The 23,082-nt window shown below is 39.3% G+C and overlaps 1 protein-coding gene across 3 annotated transcripts in view; it reads right to left on the bottom strand.

Annotated features, from left to right (window-relative positions):
• Positions 1 to 1,792: 1,792 nt before the first annotated feature.
• TCAIM (T cell activation inhibitor, mitochondrial) overlaps positions 1,793 to 23,082 on the bottom strand; it is a 61,086-nt gene continuing 39,796 nt past the window's right edge. For all 3 annotated transcript variants that reach the window (XM_063114298.1, XM_063114296.1, XM_063114297.1), the window contains exons 6-11: positions 20,101 to 20,223; positions 17,727 to 17,824; positions 17,383 to 17,474; positions 12,830 to 13,062; positions 12,088 to 12,219; positions 1,793 to 3,847 (exon numbers count right to left, since the gene is read on the bottom strand). In XM_063114298.1, coding sequence (XP_062970368.1) covers positions 3,607 to 3,847; positions 12,088 to 12,219; positions 12,830 to 13,062; positions 17,383 to 17,474; positions 17,727 to 17,824; positions 20,101 to 20,223 — 919 coding nt within the window. In that variant the 3' untranslated portion in view covers positions 1,793 to 3,606. The remainder of the gene's footprint in view (positions 3,848 to 12,087; positions 12,220 to 12,829; positions 13,063 to 17,382; positions 17,475 to 17,726; positions 17,825 to 20,100; positions 20,224 to 23,082) is intronic.

Genomic DNA, 23,082 nt, shown 5'->3' with positions numbered 1-23,082 from the left:
ACAGCCCGAGATAGCTGGGTTCTCATCTAACCTCTTCTGCCTGCAGTAGGCAGAAGGGCCTTGGACAAGTCTCTTTCCTGTTTTGGGCCCCAGTTTTCCCCATATGCAACATTTCAGCTTAGGAAAGAAAATCCCTAAGATGCTCCATAACAGTTAAGTCCCCATGATGGAAGGGTTTGGAGTGGCCAATAGAACGAGGATGCAATACCAGAGGCTGTGGAGAGGAAGGGGATCCTGCAGCACTGGCCTAGGTCTCATCTGTCTGGGGCACTGGCTGCTCCATCTCGTCCTTACCCAACTGCTTAGGAGGCAAGGGGTATCTGGACCACCCATGGGAGGATTCTGGCTTCCTGGGATGGACTTCATCAGGGTTGGAAGAACCTCCAAAAACATGCCCTGGTGACTCCTTTTATAGCTGGGAAGACTGAGGGCATGTGAGCGGTGGGCCTTGCCCAGGGCCACTCAGCACATGGAACAACTGGGACTACATCAGGGTTCCCTGGGACTCATGCCAATTCTTACCCACGGGATAGGCACCCGTGATGACCCTGCCATGTCACAGCGAGGGCCTGAGGCTGGGGTCTGTGGTCAGGTGGCACGGGTAGGGGAGTGGTTTTGGAACAGGGCGGGCACTCCGTGGTCAGCCAGCTGCCAGGACCATGGTCCCCCACCGAGGTGCCCAGAGACTTAGGGCCCGTCAGTCTTCACAGGACTGACTTGATCTGGCTGGCTTGCTCCAGGGAAGCCTGGACAGAGTCCTCCAAGGCAGCTGGGGGCGGGGTGGCAGCCTCCATGAAAGGGACAGGGTTAGTAGGGGGAATTGGGGGTGCTGGGATGCTGGAACAGTGACCTGAGCTGGAGGGGTCCACTACAGAGAACTCTGTCTGGGATGAGATTCCAAGGGTGATCCATCCCTTGAGGTGGCCCTGGTCCCTCTTGTCCTGCCTGCCCACTCCTCAAAGCCCTCATTAGCTCAGGGAGGCTGCCTGGAGGTGGAGGCCATTAAGAGAGAAAGAAGGAAGTAGGGCCTGGGCAGACCTGTCCTGGGCCTTCCTGACTGAATAACTTGGGCAGGGGGCACAGGCCTCAGATGAGATCAGGGCCCTGAGACAGTCCTAGCCGTGACCTGGAGCTCAGGTCCCTGTGGAGACCATTTCTCACTTGAGGCTTTGCAGAAGCAGTTAGAGGGGCCTGATCCTGTGCCAGTTTTCAGTGGTGGGAGAGAATTTTCCCTTTTATGTCAGATTGGAAGAGGAAGTTAAAATAGGCACATATAGGTCACCAGTTTCTTGTAATTTCCTATTACAGTTTTCCTTGATATCCATGGGGGATTGGTTCCAGGACCCCCTACAGACACCAAAATCCACAGATGCTCAAGTGCCTGATATAAAATGGCATAGTGTTTGCATATAACCTACGCACATCCTTCCGTATACTTTAAATCATCTCTAGGTTACTTATAATACCCAATGCAATGTAAATGCTATGTAAATAGTTGTTATACTGTATTCCTTAGGGAATAATGACAAGGAAAAAAGTGTGTACGTGTTCAGTACAAACCCAATTCTTTTTTCTCAATTTGGCTTTTCGATCCGCAGTTGGTTGGTTGCATAGATACGGAACCCATGGATATGAAGGGCCAGCTGTATGCTGTAATAATTGTAAAATTACTAATAACTGGAAAACAAGAAAAAGCAGTTACCTGGTTGATGAAGGTATTTTTTATTATGAACAATTAGATGAGACAAAACCTAATTCAAAACATATTACTGAGGATTCTATATCAGTTGATTTTAGAAATGGTATAATCCAAACCTAGTTTTCCAATAAATTTTCTTATATAACCTTTAAGGAATTTTTCATTCCCATTACATGGCTGTGGAAAATCTTTACGGGCAACATTTGTTACATTAGAAAACAAAATTTAAGTACAGACAGTCCTCCACCTAAGATGGTTCCATTTAGGATTTTTCAAATTTACGATGGTGCAAAATTGTTACAATTTTGACATAAAGTACAGTATTCAATAAATTACATGAGACATTCACCACTTTATTATAAAATAGGCTTTCTGTTAGAAGATTTTGCCTAACTGCAGGCTGATCTAAGTGTTCTGAGCATGTTTGAGGGAGGCCAGGCTAAGCTATGACGTTCAGTAGATTAGGCATATCAAACACATTTTTAACTTACAATATCTTCAACTTACAATGGGTTTACTTGGACATAACCCCACCGTAACTTGAAGAGCATCTGTATAATTGCTACGCACAAGTTAAAAGGGACGATATGCACAAACTATAATAATTACAAATAAATATTTCTTTTGAATTCATTTGAATTTAAACTGCTTAAATAATCTGTGTTTTAGAAAAATTTAAAACATATTTCAAGAACCGACTTTAACATCTCCTTTACTTTCTAATGCACTGCAGAAAAAATTTCTTTCTGATCTCTTTAGCAGCAAGAGCCACAAAAGTGGTGTCCCAAACCAAAATTCACCTTGTCTTCTTGAGAAATGAGCTGAAGGGGTTTTGGATCTAGTTAAAAATATCACCCTAAGGAACCTTAGGGTAATCTGCACAGAGAGAAGCACCGAGTTTGGAGACAGGTCTCTCAACTTTGCTGGGGACACCATAAACCACCTGGGGTTAAACTGTGTCACTACGAACATGAGGTGACTCACAGGGGCTTTAACCAGGCCAGAGCTAACAAAAGAGTTTCAAACACTGAACAGGAGGATCAAGGCTGAGAGCAGGGACAGAAATCCTGAATGGTCTAAACCACTTTACACTTGACTCTACTTCCTAGGGCTCTTTGGGAAATAGGCAAGGATTTTCCTGGACAGTGATTGCCTGTGAAAACAAATGAGTCACCTCATTAAATGATTCAAAAACATTTCCTGTCTGTTGGTTTCATGCTATCAACAGTTACAATTTTTTCATGGATAGGAGAAATTGTGGGTTTAAAACTAAATTCTCTGTCACTGAAGATGTTTTAATAAACTGGTATCAGACTGCTGATGACAAAGTCATTACCATGTATTCAATAGCTTTTTTTCCTTCTACTCTCCCTCAGGCAAAATTTGGTTATCTATCTTTTGCTACCTATTAGTCACCTGTTTTAGATATCAACTGGGCTTTTGTTTACAAAGTATGTGTGTGTATATATATCCATGAGATGTAAAAGATGCATGTTGAATTGTGTTACATGTAGAGATGAGTCCCATTACTTCAGAGCTACACCGAATATGAGACCTGTTTATACTCACACACACACACTTGTTCAGCCCCCAACCAACATTCACTCACGTAAAAACATGACTCCTGCAGAATCCTTCATTTACATATTACTAAAAATATGTTCTTTCACTGTAACATCCTTTTGCCTCATCTTGCCAATCAATATCACAATTTTATCTGGGACATAAAGCCCTTTTAAAACAAGTTTCCCAGCAGAAATTATTTTTTTACAAATGTTTACTTTTAAAGCAGCATTTAGAAACTTTGTTCTTGTAATATGTAAATAATACTGTTATTTCAAATTGTGATATTAAATAAGCTTAGTTTAACAGTTCCTTATCTCTTTAAAAAATGAAAGATTTCTGTGTTATTTTACAGCTTCTCCATTTTTCCAATTCCAAGGAATACAAAGGTCTCCATCTTGCATAACAGAGTAAAAATGTGAAACGCAGAGGTGCATCCCATGTAGATAAGGCAGTGATTGTTCTAGAAGTCTCTTACAACAATCCACCATTTGTTTACTAGAAATGCTGGGCTCCTTATATAACTTCTCCAGAGAAAATTTCTTTGTTGAAGCCTGTATCAATTCATTTTCAATAACCTTTAACCTATTACATTAAAAATAAAAATAATATTGCCATAAGCTATAACTAAATAAAAGAACATAAAATATAAATGTATTCTTACATATAGGGGCTGTAATTTTCTACTCACAACATTGAAAATGGCATCCATAAAGGCCAAATTATATTTTCAGGAGACATGCCACAAGTTACCATGTAGTACCTGTTGAGTTCCTTCCACATGTATCTCTAAAACTGTTCAGAGCTATCGATATAGAAGGAAACCCAGGAAAGGATGGTGTCCTAGAAGCCATGAGAAGAAAGTTTTTCAAGTTGGAGAGAGCTCCTGATACCTCAGAAGCCCCTGATAATTCAAAGCCTCTAGGAGAGAAGACCCAAAGCAGACCAAATTTGGACCCATATCAGCAAGAGCTGGAAGCTGGTGACAACTTCACAAAATCAAAAAGTTGGAGTTGTATAGGCATATCTAGCTCACAGAATAACTGGACTGGCCTGAACCAAAATGTAAATCCACCTTTGGAGAATGCCATCAATAGCATGAGTTTTGAAGAGACTATGAGTTCAGTACTACAATTTTTAGCCCAAGATACACAATATATGGACCACCTGCAATATCTTCAGGACACAGAGACACATGAGAAAGGCTTCATAAATAACTCAGATGCTACTCAGCATTCAGATCTTTTTATACAGAAACAACCAGCTATGCCTTGGGATAAAAATCTAAGAGCAATTAAATAGAAATCATAGTGAAGATGAAGGAAAAGGAAAACAGAAATGGAGAGGAGGAGAAAAAGGAGAGGGAGGAAGTGGAAAAGAAACTGGACGAGGAACAGAAAAAAGAAGAGAAAAGGGAAGATGAGGAACTATACCCCAAGAAAAGATTAGTCAGCAAATCTTTCATGGATACTTTCTGGGCAAAGTTTAAATTAAACAAATACCCCACAACACAAGATAATCTATCACTCTCATTTGAATTTAGCATGACATATAAACAGATAAATCAATGGATTTGTAAAAAGAGGAAGAAATATAACAAAGAAATGTCCAAGTGGAAGCATAACAGAAGACACAAGAGAGTACTGAAACCAGCTGCCACTCCCAGAAGAACAGAACACTGAGCACTGATTACCAGTCCCTAGGGAAGACCCCCACTGTGTGAAGATAGTGAAGATGCTCACTATGCCAACCACCAGGAATAGAAGTCCAAACACTGCTTGCCCATTGCACCTTGGTAGCAGAGTCACGCAAAATACAACAAAGTCAAGCAATGGATGGAGCAACGGTTTACTTAAAAAGAGACAGAGCAAGATGAGCTTCAACTGTGTGTGTCAGTCTCTCCAGCCAGCAGGTTGCTCCCAGCAGCCAGTGCAGGGCAATTGGCTATGCACACACCTCTTATGCCACAATAGAAGGACCCTGTCCCCTCCCCACGAAGGACAGATATAGCAGCTGGGGTGACCAGGTGCCATGTCCACACACACTAAAGCAGAACAGGAGAGCATGCATTGAGCTTGCCACAGGGAAAGATTCTCACACAAGGCACTAAGCCCAGCACAGGCTGTGTGGGCATTCTTTCTCGATAAGTGTTCCAGACCCAAGGTCCATTCTTATGCAGCCAAGCGGGGGCTGAAAGACTGTGAACATGGGACTGCCTTTTCCGACAATCATTAATCTAAAGCACAAATGAGGAAACTGAATGGCTGGGAAGTAATGTGATTTCATCAACAGTGAATCGGTCCTAAATGTCTGAGCCCCAACTTGTTCTCTCATCTCTCAGCTTCAAAAGCTACGTGTTCTCTATGACAACCTGGGAAATATGCTAGGCTCTGTCGATTTGTTTCACAGGTAGGATTTATATAGTCTTAATGTTCTCTATTAGAATTCCAGTGTGATGGTGTTTCTAATGTTCTTACACCTTTTCCATCGATTATACTTTAGGAAGATCCCCTTGTTCTTCAATGGAGGTTGTTTTTCAGATTTAATGTATTCTGATACATGTTAAACATGTGCACTGAGTTATGAAACATTTCATGTGACACCATTCTCATGTATAAATGGAGTTTTGGAAGGATAAACAAGAAAATATTAATAACTGTTAATTCTGTAGAGTAGAACTAGATGAGGGGAGTGCAAAGGAGAGTTTCTAAACATTCTGTTTTTATCCTGTTGTGGATTTGAAGTTTTTAAATCGATGTTCACTGATTTAAGAAAAAATTAATAAATTACCAACCTCTAAAAAAAAAAGTGGCCAATCTTTTTAGCAATAATGGAATAAAATAATTAATACATAACTTTAAAAGCTCTTATCCTGCCTCAACTAGCAGCTGTTAGTGACTGAAGAAAGCAGAAAGCTAAGAATATAAACCCCCTAGCTTTAGAAGCCACCTGAAGTTAATTTAACCCTCGGACAATAATGACTTCTACAGATTCCCCAAATAAACAGCAGGCTCACAACAAAGCCGGGACCTGCGGAGGAGGGGGCGAGTTCTTTTCACTCACTCCCACATCCACTCTCCCCTCCCCTTTGCCTGTCACAGCCTGTGCTCCATCCAGGGCTTCAGTTAAGGCCTACAAGGGGAACACCTCCAGGGCAGAACGCAGCGTCTCACATACTTCCTCCCTCAGGTGGCAGATGCTTGAAGACATGGGGTTTCAGTAAGTCGATTCAATGCCCCACATGTCAGGATGTGTTCAAGAGAACACACCTTTTTACATCCTCACAGCTGTACGAGTCCAAAACCTGAATTACTCAGGATGCCCATCTGACAAGGTGAAAGAAAAGCAAAACTGCCATGGTCAAGTGTTCCTCAACTAGTCTAACTTAAATACCGCACTGGTTAAAAATACCCAAATGCCCTATATTTAATCACCCTTAAATTCTGCATATAAGAGAAAAGTAAGCACCATAAAATATCCATAAACTAGAAAAACATCTGAAAACAGAAATGGTCACTTCAGTTAGTTATCCTGGCCTATATTACTGAATCCCTTTCCTCAACAATACGTAGATCACTTTCTTAGGTGCTGGTAGCTTCTTCTATAAGATTACTACTCTACACAATGTTGCTTAGAGAATCAAGAAAGTACATAGCAGTCGGGGTTGACAGGGTTCTCAGGACATTCCAGCTGGCCTGCTTTTCATCTCTCCAGGATTAGACAAGAAGAACCCTAAACTACCACTGATAGAAGGGGAAGACAAACTTTTTCCATAAAGGGCTTTTCCACTTGCTCAAAAAAGATATTAACAATCTTGCTTAGAAATGAAAAGCCTTCCCCATGCCAGCCAGCCACACACACAAAAAGACAAAATGAAAAGCCTTGCACTGTGACCATGTTGCCGTGTAGTTCTCCAACAGTACACCTTTATACAAGTCTGGGCAGGACCCAGCCGTTTCCACTCCCTCTGAGAAGCCTGTGGTCTCATCCCAGGGGGGTTTCCCTGATCCATGGGCCACAACCTTTATAATCAGGAGAACCCATCAGTCCTTCTGGGGCGCGCTCTTGAAGGACACTGAGTCCTGAATAGGCAGACACTGGTAAGGTTCCCTCCAGGGCTGTCCCCTCAATGGGAAAACAACCTGTCACAGCCTTTCTCCTCCTGGGGTAACTTTGCAGTCCTAGCAGACTAATTAAAAAAATTTTTTGCCTTTCCTTATAATTTCTTTGCTTTATTATATCCATACCTTGGGGGGGGGGGGCGGGGGAGGAGAGAAAAAGAGACAGAAGGGAGGCCCAGTACACACAAGAGAAACATCAAGACATGGGTGTCTGTGACTCGGAGCATAGGGTTGGTGAGTGTGGCTGGTGGGAGGTTCTGTTCCTTTTCTGCTAATACTAAGAAATAGGCCAGGGGCTGGCTGGTTAGTTCAGTTGGTTAGAATGTGGTTTTGATAACACCAATGTCTGGGGTTCAATCCCTGTTCTGGCCAGCTGCCCAGAAAAAAAAAAAAAAAAAAAGAAAAGAAAAGAAAAGAAAGAAGAAAGAAAAGAAATAGGCCAGACATTTTCTAGGGGAAATGACCTTTCTTTTCCTTGACTAAAATTATGTCTATTTTTTTTAAAACACAGAGTTTAACCACTGTGCTTTGGACCACAGAAAGTGAGTTCCACAAGGGTGTGTCTTGTTGGCACCTTATCAGCCTCACTTTCACAGTGCTTGCTAGGCACATAATCACTTAATAAATATTAGCTGAATGAATGAATTATTTTAAAGTCTGTTTCTACTATATTGCAAATATCAAAATTACTTAATCATTGTATTATTGTACATTTCTATTACTTCCAGTTTTTCTAAGATTTTAAAATTTGAAATATATGATACAGGGTAAGAGGAAACATTTGAGTGAGTTACTACAGAAAATGTAAAGTGAGGAGACAGCATGCTAGGGAGAGCTGGCTTATTCTCTAGATGCGGATTACCCTAGGTTACTACCAACCTACATAAGAGCTGTGAACTGGGTTATTACCAGCCTCCAAAGGAGTGGGGGTTCCCCAGAGAGCACACACTTTCTACATGTCAGCCAGGCAATGTTAAGAGACAGGAGCTGCAAGTCACACAGTTTTGAGATGGTCATGTGGGCTCCAGAAAGACAGGACCCAGAGATTCGCTTAGAATAGTGGTTTTTAAACTGTTTGGCAAGCTGAGTGTCCTCGGAGGTAGTCAGGCCCTATGGGTATGGGTGGCCTCCAGCTTCTTTCCTCTTGAACTAGAGCAGCTTCAAGCTTTTATCTTTTTTTATAAGTTGAGTTTCCACTTAAGAATCCACTTTATAAAGAGATATGCATTTAAAAAGTGTATAAAACCACTATCTAAGAACACACTTCATCTAGGAAGGAAGGTTGTCTTAATCATCACCTGGTGATACAATGAAGGTGACCTTAATGGGGCGGGGGGAACACTGCAAAGGGAAGGAGGGTAAGGGGGAGGAGAGGCTTCTAGGCCCGAGTTAGAGGTCTTTGCGTGGCAAAGGTGGTGACTGGGCAGGAAGTTATGTTGGGACCAGCAGCAAGTCTTTTTCTCTCCTTGGGGGATAAGTATGGGGATGAGGGCTCTGGAGTCCAGAGCCAGAAAGGGGCTAGCTAAGGAAGCAGGTAAAAGTTAATGGAGTCAGTCAGTGAACATTTCCTGGAGGCCTCCCGTGTACCAGGCACCGATCCCGGCCGGCACAGGAAGAAACCGGACAGACCAAAGTCTCTGTGCTCACGGAGCTTACATTCTGTTTGGAAGGATAGAGCCAATCAATCATTAGGCAAACAGAGTCTGCTGGGGGTGGATGGTGATACCTGTAATGGAGGGGGCAGCCCAGGCAAGGCAGAGGAGTCTGCGGTGGTCCACACGGTGGCTGGCGTGGACACGAGGCCTCGCTGGGGCGGCTGCGGCATGTGGGCAGAGGCCTGAGGGAGCTGAAGGAGGTCCTTGTGAAGAAGTGTCCCAGGCAGGGAAAAGCATGCAGGCTCAGGGATGGAAGCACTCTGAGTGTGCCTGGGGAGCAGAAAGAGGCTAACTGGGCTGGGGCAAACTGAGTGAGGGAGAGTCCTTGGAGGCTGATCCAGGGAGGCAGGGGCAGGCCAGACAGGCCTTGTGGGCACGCGGGCACAGAGGTGTTGTGCTCCCGCTGGGTTCTCACCTCAGAACCGACCACAGAAGCCTGAAGATCAGACAGGAGGTCACCGCAACACCGCGGGACTGTGGGTGCATTGTGAAGGTGGAGCTGAGGGGATGCGTTGGTGGACTGGCTGTGGGTGTGAGGCATGAAGATGATGCAAGGGCTTTCATTTGCCTGAGCAACTGGTGGAATGGAACTTCAGAAATCAGCCTATTTGAATTTCTTTTTATTTTTTTCTCACAATCTAATAACAATGTTCCAAAGCTATAAAATGGCTATAGAGAAAAATAGAAGCAGCAGCAGCTAGGGTATAGCAAACAAAATCATTAGCCCTAATCATGAAAGGTTGGCTAGAACTGCTCCCAAGGGTTAAAGCAGACTTACCATTCAAAAAAGTAATATCACAAACACAAATGCTTAGCAACCAGTCAAGAAGGATATTTGTAGGATAGCATCTGGCCAACAGAGCTGTCACCAATTCCACAAACAAAACAGAGTGATGCAGCTCCCTCATTTATTTTATACATAAGACGATCTTGTTATCTATTGTTAAAGGGATGGCTTCTATGGTTCTTGGTTGCCGTCCTTCCTCTCTCTCTATTTCATATACCTGGCTTTTTAAATAAGCGATTTGGGTAGTCTGAGCTGTGAATGGACAGTAAGGCAGGAGAAACACCTCCTCCAGCACACTGCTGAATGGCCACCTCCAATCCTCTCCCTACAGGTCCCAGATCCTGTCCTCCTCTTCCCTCCTCCTTGAATACCCTCCCTAGACACGTGCAACGTCCTTCTCTTCACCTTTTCCTTCCTGCTGCTCTGCCATAGCCTTCTCTTTGCTCCTGTGATACTGTAAAATATGTATCTGGTCTTCTCTTCTCTCTGGGCATACAACTCCTAAAATCCTTGGAATGTTCAATGTGTTAAGTGTCTTTTGGTAAGCTAATGAATTGACGGTGTCTGGCAGCTCTCCTAGGTAGCTTCTGGATGGGGGCTGGTCTGGAAAGACCAAGGCACGATTAGAGGGTTGGGACTTTCAACCTCACCTCCCAACCTCCAGGGAGGGGAGAGGGCTGAATGTTAAGTTTACCACCAATGGCCAGTGGTTTAATCAATCATGCCTATGTAATGAAGCCTCCATAAAAACCCAAAAGGCCTGGGTTCAGAGAACTTCCAGATAGCTGAACATGTGGAGGTTCCTGGACGGTGGTGTATCTGGGGAGGGCATGGAAGCTCTGTGCCTCTTCCCCCATACCTCGTCCTATGCACCTCTTTATCTGTATCCTTTGTAATATCCTTTATAATAAACTGATAAACTTAAGTGTTTCCCTGAGTTCTGTGAGTGGTTCTAGCAAAATTAACCAAACCTGAGAAGGGGGTTGTGGGAACCCTGACTTCTATCTGGTCAGTAAGAAGTTCCAGAGGCCTGGACTTGTGACTGGCATCTTCAGTGGGGCAGTCTTGGGGACTGAACCCTTAATTTGTGGGATCTAATGCTATCTCCAGGTAGACAGTGTCAGAACAGATTTGAATTACCAGCACCACACTCTCCCAAGTGAGCTAACTGGCCAGCCCTGAACCGATTTGAATTAGAGGATACCCAACTGTTGTCTGCTACAGAATTGACTGCTTGCTTGTTGGTGGGGAAAAATCCTCACACATTTGGTCACAGAAGTCTTTTGTATTGATGGTTGTTGAGTGAGAGTATAGGAAAAGCACCCTGGTTTGTTTATGCCTATATCCTCAATTCCTCATGTTTCCAGAGTGTCAGCTTTGGCTCTTCCCACTCAACTTGACTCTGTAGCTCAGCTACTACTGACACATTTATAGCACTCATGTCTCCTGCTAGAAACAAATTCCAGGAAAAGTCTTCACCTTTCTATCAGTGGCACCTGTCACAGCTGCAGGCACACAAGAGTCACAGTAAATGATGTCTGAATAAATGAATGCATCAACAACACTTGGTGACCAAACCTCCCTGGGCACCATCTTTAGAGAAACAACCAACTTTGGGATGTAATATCTTCCTTTCTTCATAGACAATACATAAAACACTGCTGAGTAGCGTCTTACTGCCTACAATAGGAAACTGTGGGCCATAATGTGACTCCTTCAAAGATACAAACATAGAAACAAGACTGCTTATGAAGTAAAAGAATATTTTTACTTTAAAATTTCTTCCCAATTTAGTTAAAATACAGATAAAGTTTTCTTTATATGAGTAGTTTAAAAATTTAAGCAATAAAGATTCCTGTTAATCAAGTAGTAATGGATTTTTTTCTTGTTGCTACTCTTCTCCGTCTGGAAAATTTCTTTCTGATTCTTATTTTTCCTTCTGCTCCTGAGTTGAATTTTGTTTTAATAAGCTCTACTTCTCAAATTGAGGTACATGGTGGTAACATAATTTAGATTATTAAACTTACAAAACAGCCACATCTAATCTCTTGCAGGTGGGGAATAAGTAAATAGGGAATATCCACAAATTAGTCAACAACTTAAATTTATTTTCTTTTTTCTTTTATTTTCCTTTTTTTAATTGTTGACAATTTTCTAAATTTAATATAGTTTTAATGTTCCCATGTTTATGAGTTCCAAACACCTGATTTTTTAAAAGTCAGATTGAGTGGTATGACTTTACAGAGGGCTAACAGTACTTACTCTTCCTTCCTCTTTATGTTCTCTCTTGCCTGCTGGGCTCTGGTGAGAATAAACCATTGGAGATTTACTGGATCACACAGTGTTGGGATGTTAAAATGCCCGAGTTCATGCAAGCTTGGAGCATATCTGTCACTGACATGAAACATACATTAAAGGAAAAGTCACTGACCTCCTCCAATCCCCTGCCAGAGAAAATGTTTTATTAGTCTTCAAGTAACTGAGCAGAAATCATCAAGAAGATCTACATTCATAATAGAGCAACACTGACCTAAAGCTTTGCTGCCCCCCAAGACAAGCTTCATCAGGACGACGACATACTTCTGAGCCCCGTGACCGTCCATATCTGTAAAGTGGTGGTAGTAACCTACTTCATGGTGAGGTTGTGAGAGCTAAGGAGAGAATGCATTTAAACACCCAGCATAGTGCCTGGCAAATAGCACATGCACGAAAAATGCTTGCTATTGATTTAACATTAGTTTAATCCTAGAAAGTTTTCTACAGCATTCACTTTGCCCAGTAAGTGGCAATATATTTAAAGGATGTTCTAGAGATTTGATCCTTCAATCCTCTCATGCTAGCTTTTCTAAATTGTAGAAGAGGGTTGGTTGCTAACACAAGTAATGACATTGTTTTCTTTAATTCCTAAGAATCACACACTGAATACAGAACAGTCTGATGTACTTACACATGCAACCTACCTAAGAGAAGGAATAAAAGTAATCCTTCTGTTTTAGATATTTACCTGTTAAGCATCATTTGTAAGCCACGCAGACTTCGAGGGTGAAAAGGTATTCTACTTTCTAGCAGTCTATTATAGAACACGTCAAGAAGAGAGTAATATTCTTCAAGTGTCAATACTGGCTGTAATTCTTCAATATAAACAACTTGTATGCCACCTAAAAGATAGCTTATTTGGTCTTCTAAAAGTATCAGCCTCCTCTGAAGGTCAAAATAACTTGGCAATCTTTCAAAAAGCTACAGTATTAAAAAAAAGGAAAGAAATATTTAGTTTTATTTTACTTTAATAACTTGATTACAGAATTCAAATAAATATTAAGAAATTATAAATAGAAAAGTATTTTCCTAGAATGAAAGTTCAAGTAAGAGATAAGAAAAAGACTTAACATAATACTGAAAACATCAACATCAAAACAAACCACTGAAAATCTTAGGTATTTTTACATAGGAATGAAAGAGATTACAGAATAAAAGAAATATGTTCCTGCTGTGGACTGAATGTTCCCCCAAAACTCACTGAAACTTGACCTCCATTGTAACAGTGCTAACAGTGTAGGAAATCCAATTATGGTATTTGAAAGATGGGGCCTTTAAAAGTTGATTAGATTATGAGGACTGTGCTCTCGTGAATAGACTGATTCATTCATGGAGTAATGGGCATGGTTCTGAGGGCTTTATAAAGAGGACAAGTGAGAAGGTTAGCTCTTTCTTGCTTGGGCCATTCTTGCCAGGTGATACCCTGTGTTGCTGTAGAGTCACCGCCAAAAAGAAGGCTCTCACCAGGCATGTTACCTAGACCTTGGACTTCCCAGCCTCCAAACTGTAAGAAATAAATTTCGTTTCTTGATAATTTACCCAGTCTCACATATTCTGTTACATGCAATGGATAGGGACTAATGCAGTTCCAATACTAATATTTGAAAATTCAGGTAAGAATCTTAAGTTAGTTTAGAATGACTAAATGGTAAAGAAGGGTGTTAGAAATAAAGTACATGTATTTCAACTCCAAGTCTGTTCCTTCAAAATCTACTTCAAATCAACTAAATTCATTTAAATGCAATAAATATTATTGAGCATCTACCATGTACTTAAGAACTGAACTGGGCACTTGAAGTGCACAGATTATAAGAGTGTCCATGTTTGTCAGGGGCTCACAGTTAGGGTACAAGGAAGCAAAACACAAATCTGAATCCAGCATACTGAGTGCCACATCAGTGTGAACGGACACAAAGAGAAGGTTCAGGCAAAGGCTTCTAAGGTAGTCTAATTTGACCAATCTTAAAAGGTAAATAGGATTTAGAAAAGGAAGATGAAAAAGGAGCACATCCAAACAGAGAAGTATACAAAGGAACGGCACTTTCTACAACAAGGAGCTTGGTATGGCTGGAGTGTGCCTTGTCTATGAGTGAGTGGAAAGAAAAGAGGCCAGAGGGTTAGGCAGGGGTAGGTCAGGGAAGGACCATTAAGGACTTAAAAGAATTTCTGTCAAAAGCTGGAGTCTACACAACTTTAAGAGGAGGTGGAATCCTCCTCTTAAGGAGGATTGGCATCAAAAACCTTGCTACAGTAAAAGCAACAGCAATAGAAACTTTTACAAATTATTTATAATCTACTTCTAACATTTTGTGAAAAATAATTTTACTCCCTACTTTTTCAGTTTTTCTCTCATGTATATATGGTAACTACAGCTAAAAAACTTTCTGTTTTGAGATAACCGTAGATTCATATACCTTTCTCCCAGTTTCCCCAACAGAAACATATTGCAAAACTTCAATATAATATCACAACCAGGAAACTGATGATACAATTCATTAATCTTACTCAGATTTTATCAGTTTTATGTGCACTCATTTGTGTGTGTGTGTGTGTATTTAATTTTAAGCTATTTTATCACACGTGTAGATCTGTATGACACTGCCACAGTCAAGATACAGAAGAGTTGCATCACTGGGATACTTTGTGCTACCCTCTTACAGCCATATACACCTCTGCTCTCCCATTCCCCACCCCTGGCAACCATTAGTCTGTTCTTCCTTTCTATAATTTTATTATTTCAAGAATGTTATACAAATGGAATCATACAGCATGTAATCCTTTGAGACTGGTTTTTTTCACTCAGCGCAATGTTCTTGAGATCAACCCAAGTTGTTGTATGTATCAACAGTTCATTGCTTTTTATTGCTGAGTAGGATTCTATGGTACAGATGTACCATAGTTTAAACATTCACATCCTGAAGGACATTGGGATTTTTTCTAGTTTTTGGCTATTATGAACACTCATGTACAGGTTTTTGTGTAAACATATGGTAAGTGCACGTTTAGTTTTATAAGAAACTGCCATACTGTTTTTCCAGAGTGCCTGCACCACTTTACATTCCCATCAGCAACACATGAGTGATCATCTATCTGCATCCTCACCAGCATTTGGTGGTATCACTATTTTTCATTTTAGCCATTTTGAGAGGTGTGTAGTGACATCTCATTGTAGTTTTAAACTGCATTTCCCTTGCAAATCAAAATCACTTTGAGACATCACCTCACCCCAGTCAGACTGGCTATTATAAAAAAGAGAATAACAAATGCTGGTGAGGATGTGGAGAAAGAGGAACTCTTCTGCACTGTTGGTGGGACTGTAAATTAGTAGACATTATGGAGAACAGTATGGAGGTTCCTCAAACAACTACAGATAGAACTGCCATATGATCCAGTAATCCCACTACTGTGGATATAACCAGAGGACTAAAAATCATCAGGTCAAAGGGATATCTGCACTCCAATGTTTATTGCAGCTCTATTTACAATAACCAGGTGATGGAACCAACCAAATGTCCACCAACGGATGAGTAGATAAGGAAATTGTGGTATATATACACAATGGAATACTACTCAGCCATAAAAAATAATGAAATTCTGCCATTTGCAGCAACACAGATGAACATGGAAAAAATTGTACTAAGTGAAACAATCCAGGTACAGAAAGAGAAATACCATAATTCTCACTCATAACTGGGAGCTGAATCCATAAATAAATAAACAATAAAGAGAAAGAGAGAGAGAAAGAGAAAGGGAGAGAGAGAGAGAGAGAAACAACAATCTTAGATTGTTTTTTAGAAAGAAAAGAACTGCGGTTACTAGAGGTGGAAAAGGGGAGGGGAGGGGGAAATGTAGGGGGGCTAACGAGGAATTGGTAAATGGACACAAAGAATGATTGTGTATTGTAATGATGAATAAGCTAACTATCTTGATCTAACCATCACACATTGTATACAACTGTTGAAAATCAATGCTGTACCCCACATGTATGTATAATAAATCATCTTAAAAAAAATTGCATATCCCTAATGGCTAATGATGAACATCTTTTCATGTGCTTATTTGTCATCTGTATATCTTCTCTGGTGACAGGTCTTTTCATGACTTTTGCCCATTTTTTAGTTGAACTTTTTTTTTGTTGTTGTTGTTTTTTTCTACTGGTACATTGTCTTTTTTTACTTGAGAGTTCTTCATATATTCTAGATACAAAATCTTTATGTGGTTTGCAAGTATTTTCTACCAAATATTTAATATGAACAGATAATTCACCAAAAATATTTGGATGACAAATAAACACATGAAAAGATGCTCATCTTTACTTATCACTAGGGAAATGCAAATTATACCCACAATGAGACAGCACCACACACTATTAGAATGGCTAAAATTAAAAAGACGACTATAGTGTTGCCAGTTTCTTAGAAAGTTAAAAGACCCTACCATATGATCCATCCATTTCCTTCTAGGTATTTCCCCAAGAGAAAGGAAATACGTGTCCATATATTTGTACACAAATGTTCATAGCAGCTTTATCTGTAACCGCCCCAAACTAACACAACCCAGTGTCCATCAACAGGTGAGTGAACAAACTGTGGTACTATGTACTTACACAGTGGAATACTATATAGCAATAAAAGGAATAAACTCCCAATACATGCAAAAACATGGATGAATCTCAAAATAAGAGAGTGAAAGAGACCAGACAAAAGGTACACATATTCTATGATTCCACTTATGTAAAACTCTAGAAAATACAAACTAATCTGTAATAACAGAAAACAGACCAGTGGTTGCTTGGCGAGGGGGTGGTGGGATGGGAGCGAGGCTTTACAGAGGGCCATGAGCATGCTTTTATAGGTGATGGATATGTTTGTTATCTTGATATGGTAATGGTTTTACGAGCATAAATATATGCCCAAACCTATCAAGTTATACACACTAAATATGTACAGTTTATTGAATGTCAGTTATACCTCAATAAATTTTTTAATACAAACAAAAAACAACAGAATGCAGCTTTTAGGGTGTGATTCAGAAAAGACTATAACATTACCAGATAAAAACTTCCCTAAAAATGATCTTTCCTCTTAAGTATTTTAATTACATGATATTAAGCTTCTGATCTGAAAATAGCTGAAGCTATGATTTAAATTTTTTTAGCTCATTAACATAATTGCATTGTTTGAAATGAAAGTATGAGGATGACAGATCAAAGAGATGTTTCTGATCAAAAGCTCTTCTTACTTTTGTCCAGTGATGATGGACATCCATTGTTCCTAGCATCACATGGCCCACGGCACTCATGCCAGAACGGTCTGTAAATATGATCGTGCAGCCTGAGGACAAAACACAAACCCTTTGGTCACACAGTCCAAAGATGCTTCATTCTTTTAACATTGTGCAAATAATTACTTACATTTAGTATATAAACTCAGGATTAAAATCAGTAGAAGCTTGAAGGCTAATTTTATGTTGTTGCTTTATTCAAAGGAACAGATTAAAAAATTCAGCCACTTCGTTTTCCACTACAATTTACAGATGTGTACAGCAGCTAAGTGATATTTTAATAGAAAGTGGAAAATGCTTACCTTTTGCTTTTTTAAGTGTTTCCAAATTCTGCTGTGCCAGGCGGCCTAGACTATGTAGCTGGCTGCAGCGGTGGGCGATACCCCAGCTTCTCTGCCACCTAGGCCAACAGAGAACACAGGCGTTAACCAGGAGCAGCCTGGAGAAGGACTGAGCACTCACCCCAATGGCCTGATTCCAGGGAAAGCCAACAGTTCCTTCCTAAAGCAGCACACAACATGTTTCAATTGATTGCATGTTTCCCAAGTCGCTGATTTTAAAAGAAGCACCCAAATGGAAATGACTTGTTTACTAAAGGGTGAAAATATTACTACTATATTCAGGTATCCAAAGATTTACAATATGCAAATGTGCTATGCTGTTTCTATTTTAAAATGAGGAAGAAATGGGAAAAACTTTGAAAAAAATCTTTTTTCTCCTCCACATTGCATAATGATGGTGATTTTGTTTTAGATTTAAGTTTCAATTTAGGGATTCTACTTAGGTTCATCAGATTCTTTTTATCTTATTGTATAGAAAGTGATTTTGATGAAATCATGTAATCTCATTTTATAAACTAATATTAAATCTCAGTGACAAAATGAAACCTGATATTGACATGATGTCACTGAGGCATTGCTGTGTAAATGTAAATAGTTGTGTTTTAGGTGGTATCAGGAAACCCACCTTTGAATTCTAATTCTGCCATTTACTAGCTCTGCGAACTTGAACAAGCTGCTTTTAGCCTTCCTAAGGTTTTCACTTTCATATATACAAAGTGAGGACACTTCCTGCTTCAGAGGTAGTATAAGTGAAATGAGATAACACATGTAAAGGAGTTAGGCATTCAAAACAGACTTTCAAAAAAACCTAGGTTCCTCCTTTATCCTGACACTGATTCTGATGAATGTCATTTCTGATAAAATGAAAACATCTAAAAAAACCCTTTTTTTTCTTTAAACCACAATTGAATAACTAAGATATAATTTCAAAGAATTAACATTAATTTTTGATTTGAAATTAAAAACATTTTAAGTGATAAAGCTACTAAGTGCTGTTTTTATTAATAAATGGTCTTTTATATAGGATATTTAGAATTAAAAACAATATCATCAGTCACAATGTTTCCATTTGCTAGAATCTCGGCTAGTTTTCAAGTATGTGAAGAAGCCCTTAGGTTGATGGTCCTGAAATGTTTTGATGTCAGAACCTCTTTACACTCTTAAAAATAGAGAACAGCAAAGAACTGTTTATGTGGGTTATATCTATCGGTATTTACCATGGTATAAATTAAACCGGAGAAATTTCTCCACGATATTGTAAAATAATGTTTATTTCTTTTTATATTTAAGAAATCCTTTCATTTTCTTAATTCCAGCCTGCTTTGACAGAGCTTTTAAAATTTATACTAAAAAAATTATTTTCATGCACATTAATTCGTTTATAAACTTCAAAAAATGATCTCACTATTTTTAGTTAAAAAAGTCTATGTTACTAGGCTATGGAATTGGAAGAACCCCCTATAAATCAAAGCTTGATCTAGAAACTATTGATGTGATGATAAAAGAGCCATAATAAGCTCAAATTCACATATTTCGTATACTGAAAAGTCTAAAGGCTTTGCTTTGAAATTTAATGTACCTTAGAAAACGATGATTTGAATATACAGGAACAGAACATGTAAATATTATCTGTACTTTCTAAGCAAAGGAAAAAGGTGATATTATTTATTGTTCCCAATATTTGTCATTTGAGTCTGTATAAGAAAAAAAGTCCTGATAATGAGGGTTGAAAATAACAAAACAGGCTACAGCAAAAAGTTTAAGCATGAGACTGGGTGACAATTTTTCAGGGTTCTAGAAATGGGGAGTCTTATAACCTGACCCCTCCTTTTCCCCTCACAGTTTTAAAACCTGTGAAATATATTTGCCTAATAATTATAGAATGTTTTTATATAACTATGATTGATAAGTTTATGAAAACTTATTTAAAAACTTGTGTTATATAACATAGAACCAAGAATACAACATCCATTTCCTCTCTTCCCTCCTCTTTTTAAACTCAATTACCAATCTTACATAATGGAACATAATTATTTTTATATATGTAGATGAAATGAAAAAGGACCCTTTTTTTTTTTTTACAAACTTATAACGTAAAAAATGTTAAGCTATTATGCCAAAATGTCAGTACTTAAATCTTACTTCAATATTTAAAACAAGAAATTAACAGTTTTCCTTAGATAGATGAGAATCTGTTTATGTCCATAAAAAGATAATTGGAGAATATTTAGTAATTACAATAATTAAAGATGCAAATATTTAGCTACTGGAAAGCTTTACCAGTAGGTAATTCACGTTTATTTCAATCTATAAATTAGGTTCTCTTTTCATTTACCTGATATCTGAGAGCTGTAACTGATGAGACAGTTCATCTTTTAAACGATCTAGGTCTTTTCTAAGCGGCAAACTATTCTTCAGCTTTTTCACAGCACTTTTTCCATTGTTATCTAACCAGGATCTAGAAAGAAAAAACAGAGATACACAATTTGCCATACTAACTATAACACTTCTATACTATTAAAAGGCCCAGGGTTCAATCCCTATACCGGCCAGCTGCCAAAAAAAAAAAAAGATACACACATTACCTTAAAGCAACCCCAACATTAAATTGAGTTTTCACTCAAACCTTTACTTCTACCAAGTCTATTCTCGTAGAGAAATACCTACTTCTAAAATAGGTTGCTTGGAGAACTACCAGCACCTGTCAAATCATATCCTAGTTGTGACAACTTCCTCTGTATCTTAAAACAATTAAAATTTAATTACACCAAACTATATTTCTAGAGAGAAGATAATTTTAAAAAATTAAAGATACCTCAAAACCTCTTGCTTATGTTTATTACAACTTTCAGCAGACTGTACTAGATTTTCCCTTCTGTCAGTCACATACATGTGAACGTAGAACTAATAATAATTACAGAGCAAGTGAGCAAAGAATGTTATAGTAGAGCAAATAAAGTTTAAAAGTCAGACTCAAAAGACACATCCAATGGGACTGGCCACAAGTAAGAGGCAATGCACCCTGATGAAGGAACCTGAAAAGATGACTCTGTGGATTCTAGCTAGGTAGACCCCAATTTCTCCCTTTATTTTAATCCTATATACTGGTACCCTGAGTTCTCAATGCTTAGTCCCTCATCTCTCTATCCAAATCTCTCCAATGGTCAGCCCTTACCTATCTAGTCTTTTTGCCATGAAGTTGACAAGAACACCTGCTCCTTCCAGGTGGGTCTCTCCACTGCCCTGGTGCTCATTTACACCTCCATCCCTTCCACCCAACCACATACCCAGTTTAAATCTCATCTCAACTGTATCAACTATATAATACGCACAGCAGAAAGGTGTTCTCCAATTCCTTGTTTCTTAGAATGTTTACCTCAATAGTCTTTTAAGAAAAAATAGATATCAAAAAATGCTTTACGGATTAGGAGGGGATAGCTTTTAGAAGAGAGCTGAAAGCAGCCTGTGTGGCCTTCCAGAGAGCAGCAGTGCTCCCCTGGAAATCGCTCTTACTCAGTGCCATGATCATCATGGCATAAGGGGTGCTTGTAACTGCTCCCTAAGGGAGAAGTCTAGAAACATGAGAGACCTGAGTGGAGTCCTGTGAGGCTGAAGAACTGCTGCAGCGGTGGGCAGGATAGAATGACACGTGACTCTAGGCTGAGGGGAACATTTCAGAGTCCAAGACGTAATGGTGGGGTGGGCCCTCGGCACAACCATGCAAGAGAAAACTCCAGGGAAGTAGAACAATCTAAAGAGTGAACACAGATATGTCATACAGCTTCTCATCACCAAGACATCTGACATACTCCTGTGGTATATCTATCAGTAATGGTCACAAAATATAACAATGCTGCAGAAGAGCTCATATGTCCATCACAAAAATGCTTGCTAAAGCCTTCAATAAAAGAAAAAAGATTCCTTAATTGTCGCCTTAAAGGTTTTAGAAAAAATAAATATAATAAAGGTTTTAGATATTGCAATCTAGAGCATTAAAAAAATTTTCAAGTTTACAATACTGGAACCACCAAGTCATTATGCATTTATCAAACATTAATCTTGAATGTCTGATACTGTGTTGTGCTGTGAATATAAGGAAAATAAAGTCCCTGTCATAAAGGAAGCCACATCTAATAAGTAATATAGAGATAAGCGATTAGAATAGAATATAAGAGCTACTGTGAAACAGACAAGAACTAATTAATTCCACTTGGCAGGTTTTGTAGACCAGGTGACATGTGATCTGGAACCTGAGATGCATTCCAATCTTTCCAGGCAAATAAGTGAGAAAAAAGGGCAGACCAATCATGCTGGTCCATAAAGATCTGTAAGATAGACCAATGTGCCCAGATCATACTATGCCAAGAGGGAGAGGAAGGCATGAAAAGAGATGGTATGCGTGTGCATGCATGAAACCCTGAAGGGTCTTGCACATTGGGATGAGGCATTGGAACCTTATCCTCTAGGTAAAAGTGTTCAACATTTTTTGATTCACTAACTTTGCACAACAATTAATTATACTTCCTACACCCCCTTTAAGAATACTAGCAAAAACTGTCACTTTTGCATGGTGTGTGATAAATAAGTTAAAATATCTTAATTTACATAACTATTTTTAGATACTGCATTACAATTTTCCACCCCTTCCTCATTTAAGTAATGTATGTTATTTAATTTAAATCATGTAAGAGAAAACATGATTTATTGACAAATGATGACATACCATGTTTGGTTTGGGGACCAAATGTCTTAAAATGTAGATTAAAATATAATCTTATGGGGCCGGCCCGTGGCTCACTTGGGAGAGTGTGGTGCTGATAACACCAAGGTCACGGGTTCGGATCCCTATATAGGGATGGCCGGTTAGCTCACTTGGGAGAGCGTGGTGCTGACACCACCAAGTCGAGGGTTAAGATCCCCTTACCAGTCATCTTTAAAAAAACAAACAAACAAAAAAAACCCCTTATGATTATAAACTCATGACATGATTTTTGGAATTCTTATACTTAGTATATAAAAATCAACTGGTCTAGTTTAACAATTTTGGTGTTTTGTTTCTAAACAATGAGATAAAAACGAAAGTCCTAAACATGGTTTTCAACATATTTAGATACAAAGATAAAGACATATGTTTCCTAGTTCTGGCCACTGAGAGGATTAGTAGCAATTGAGCACATGTAGCACTCAGATGTTGGTTTCTAAAAAACATTCCTTACTAGAAAGAACCAGAGACTCTTGGCAAAATGGCTGAATCAAACTTTGGGGCAGAGACAGTCCAGATGAACTTGATGAACCAGAACATAAGAGAGTACTCAAG

The sequence above is a fragment of the Cynocephalus volans genome, chromosome 11 (assembly GCF_027409185.1).
Source record: "Cynocephalus volans isolate mCynVol1 chromosome 11, mCynVol1.pri, whole genome shotgun sequence".
Lineage (NCBI taxonomy): Eukaryota > Metazoa > Chordata > Mammalia > Dermoptera > Cynocephalidae > Cynocephalus > Cynocephalus volans.
The sequence above is the reverse complement of the archived record's forward strand: the minus strand, read 5'-3'. Positions and strand labels throughout refer to the sequence as shown.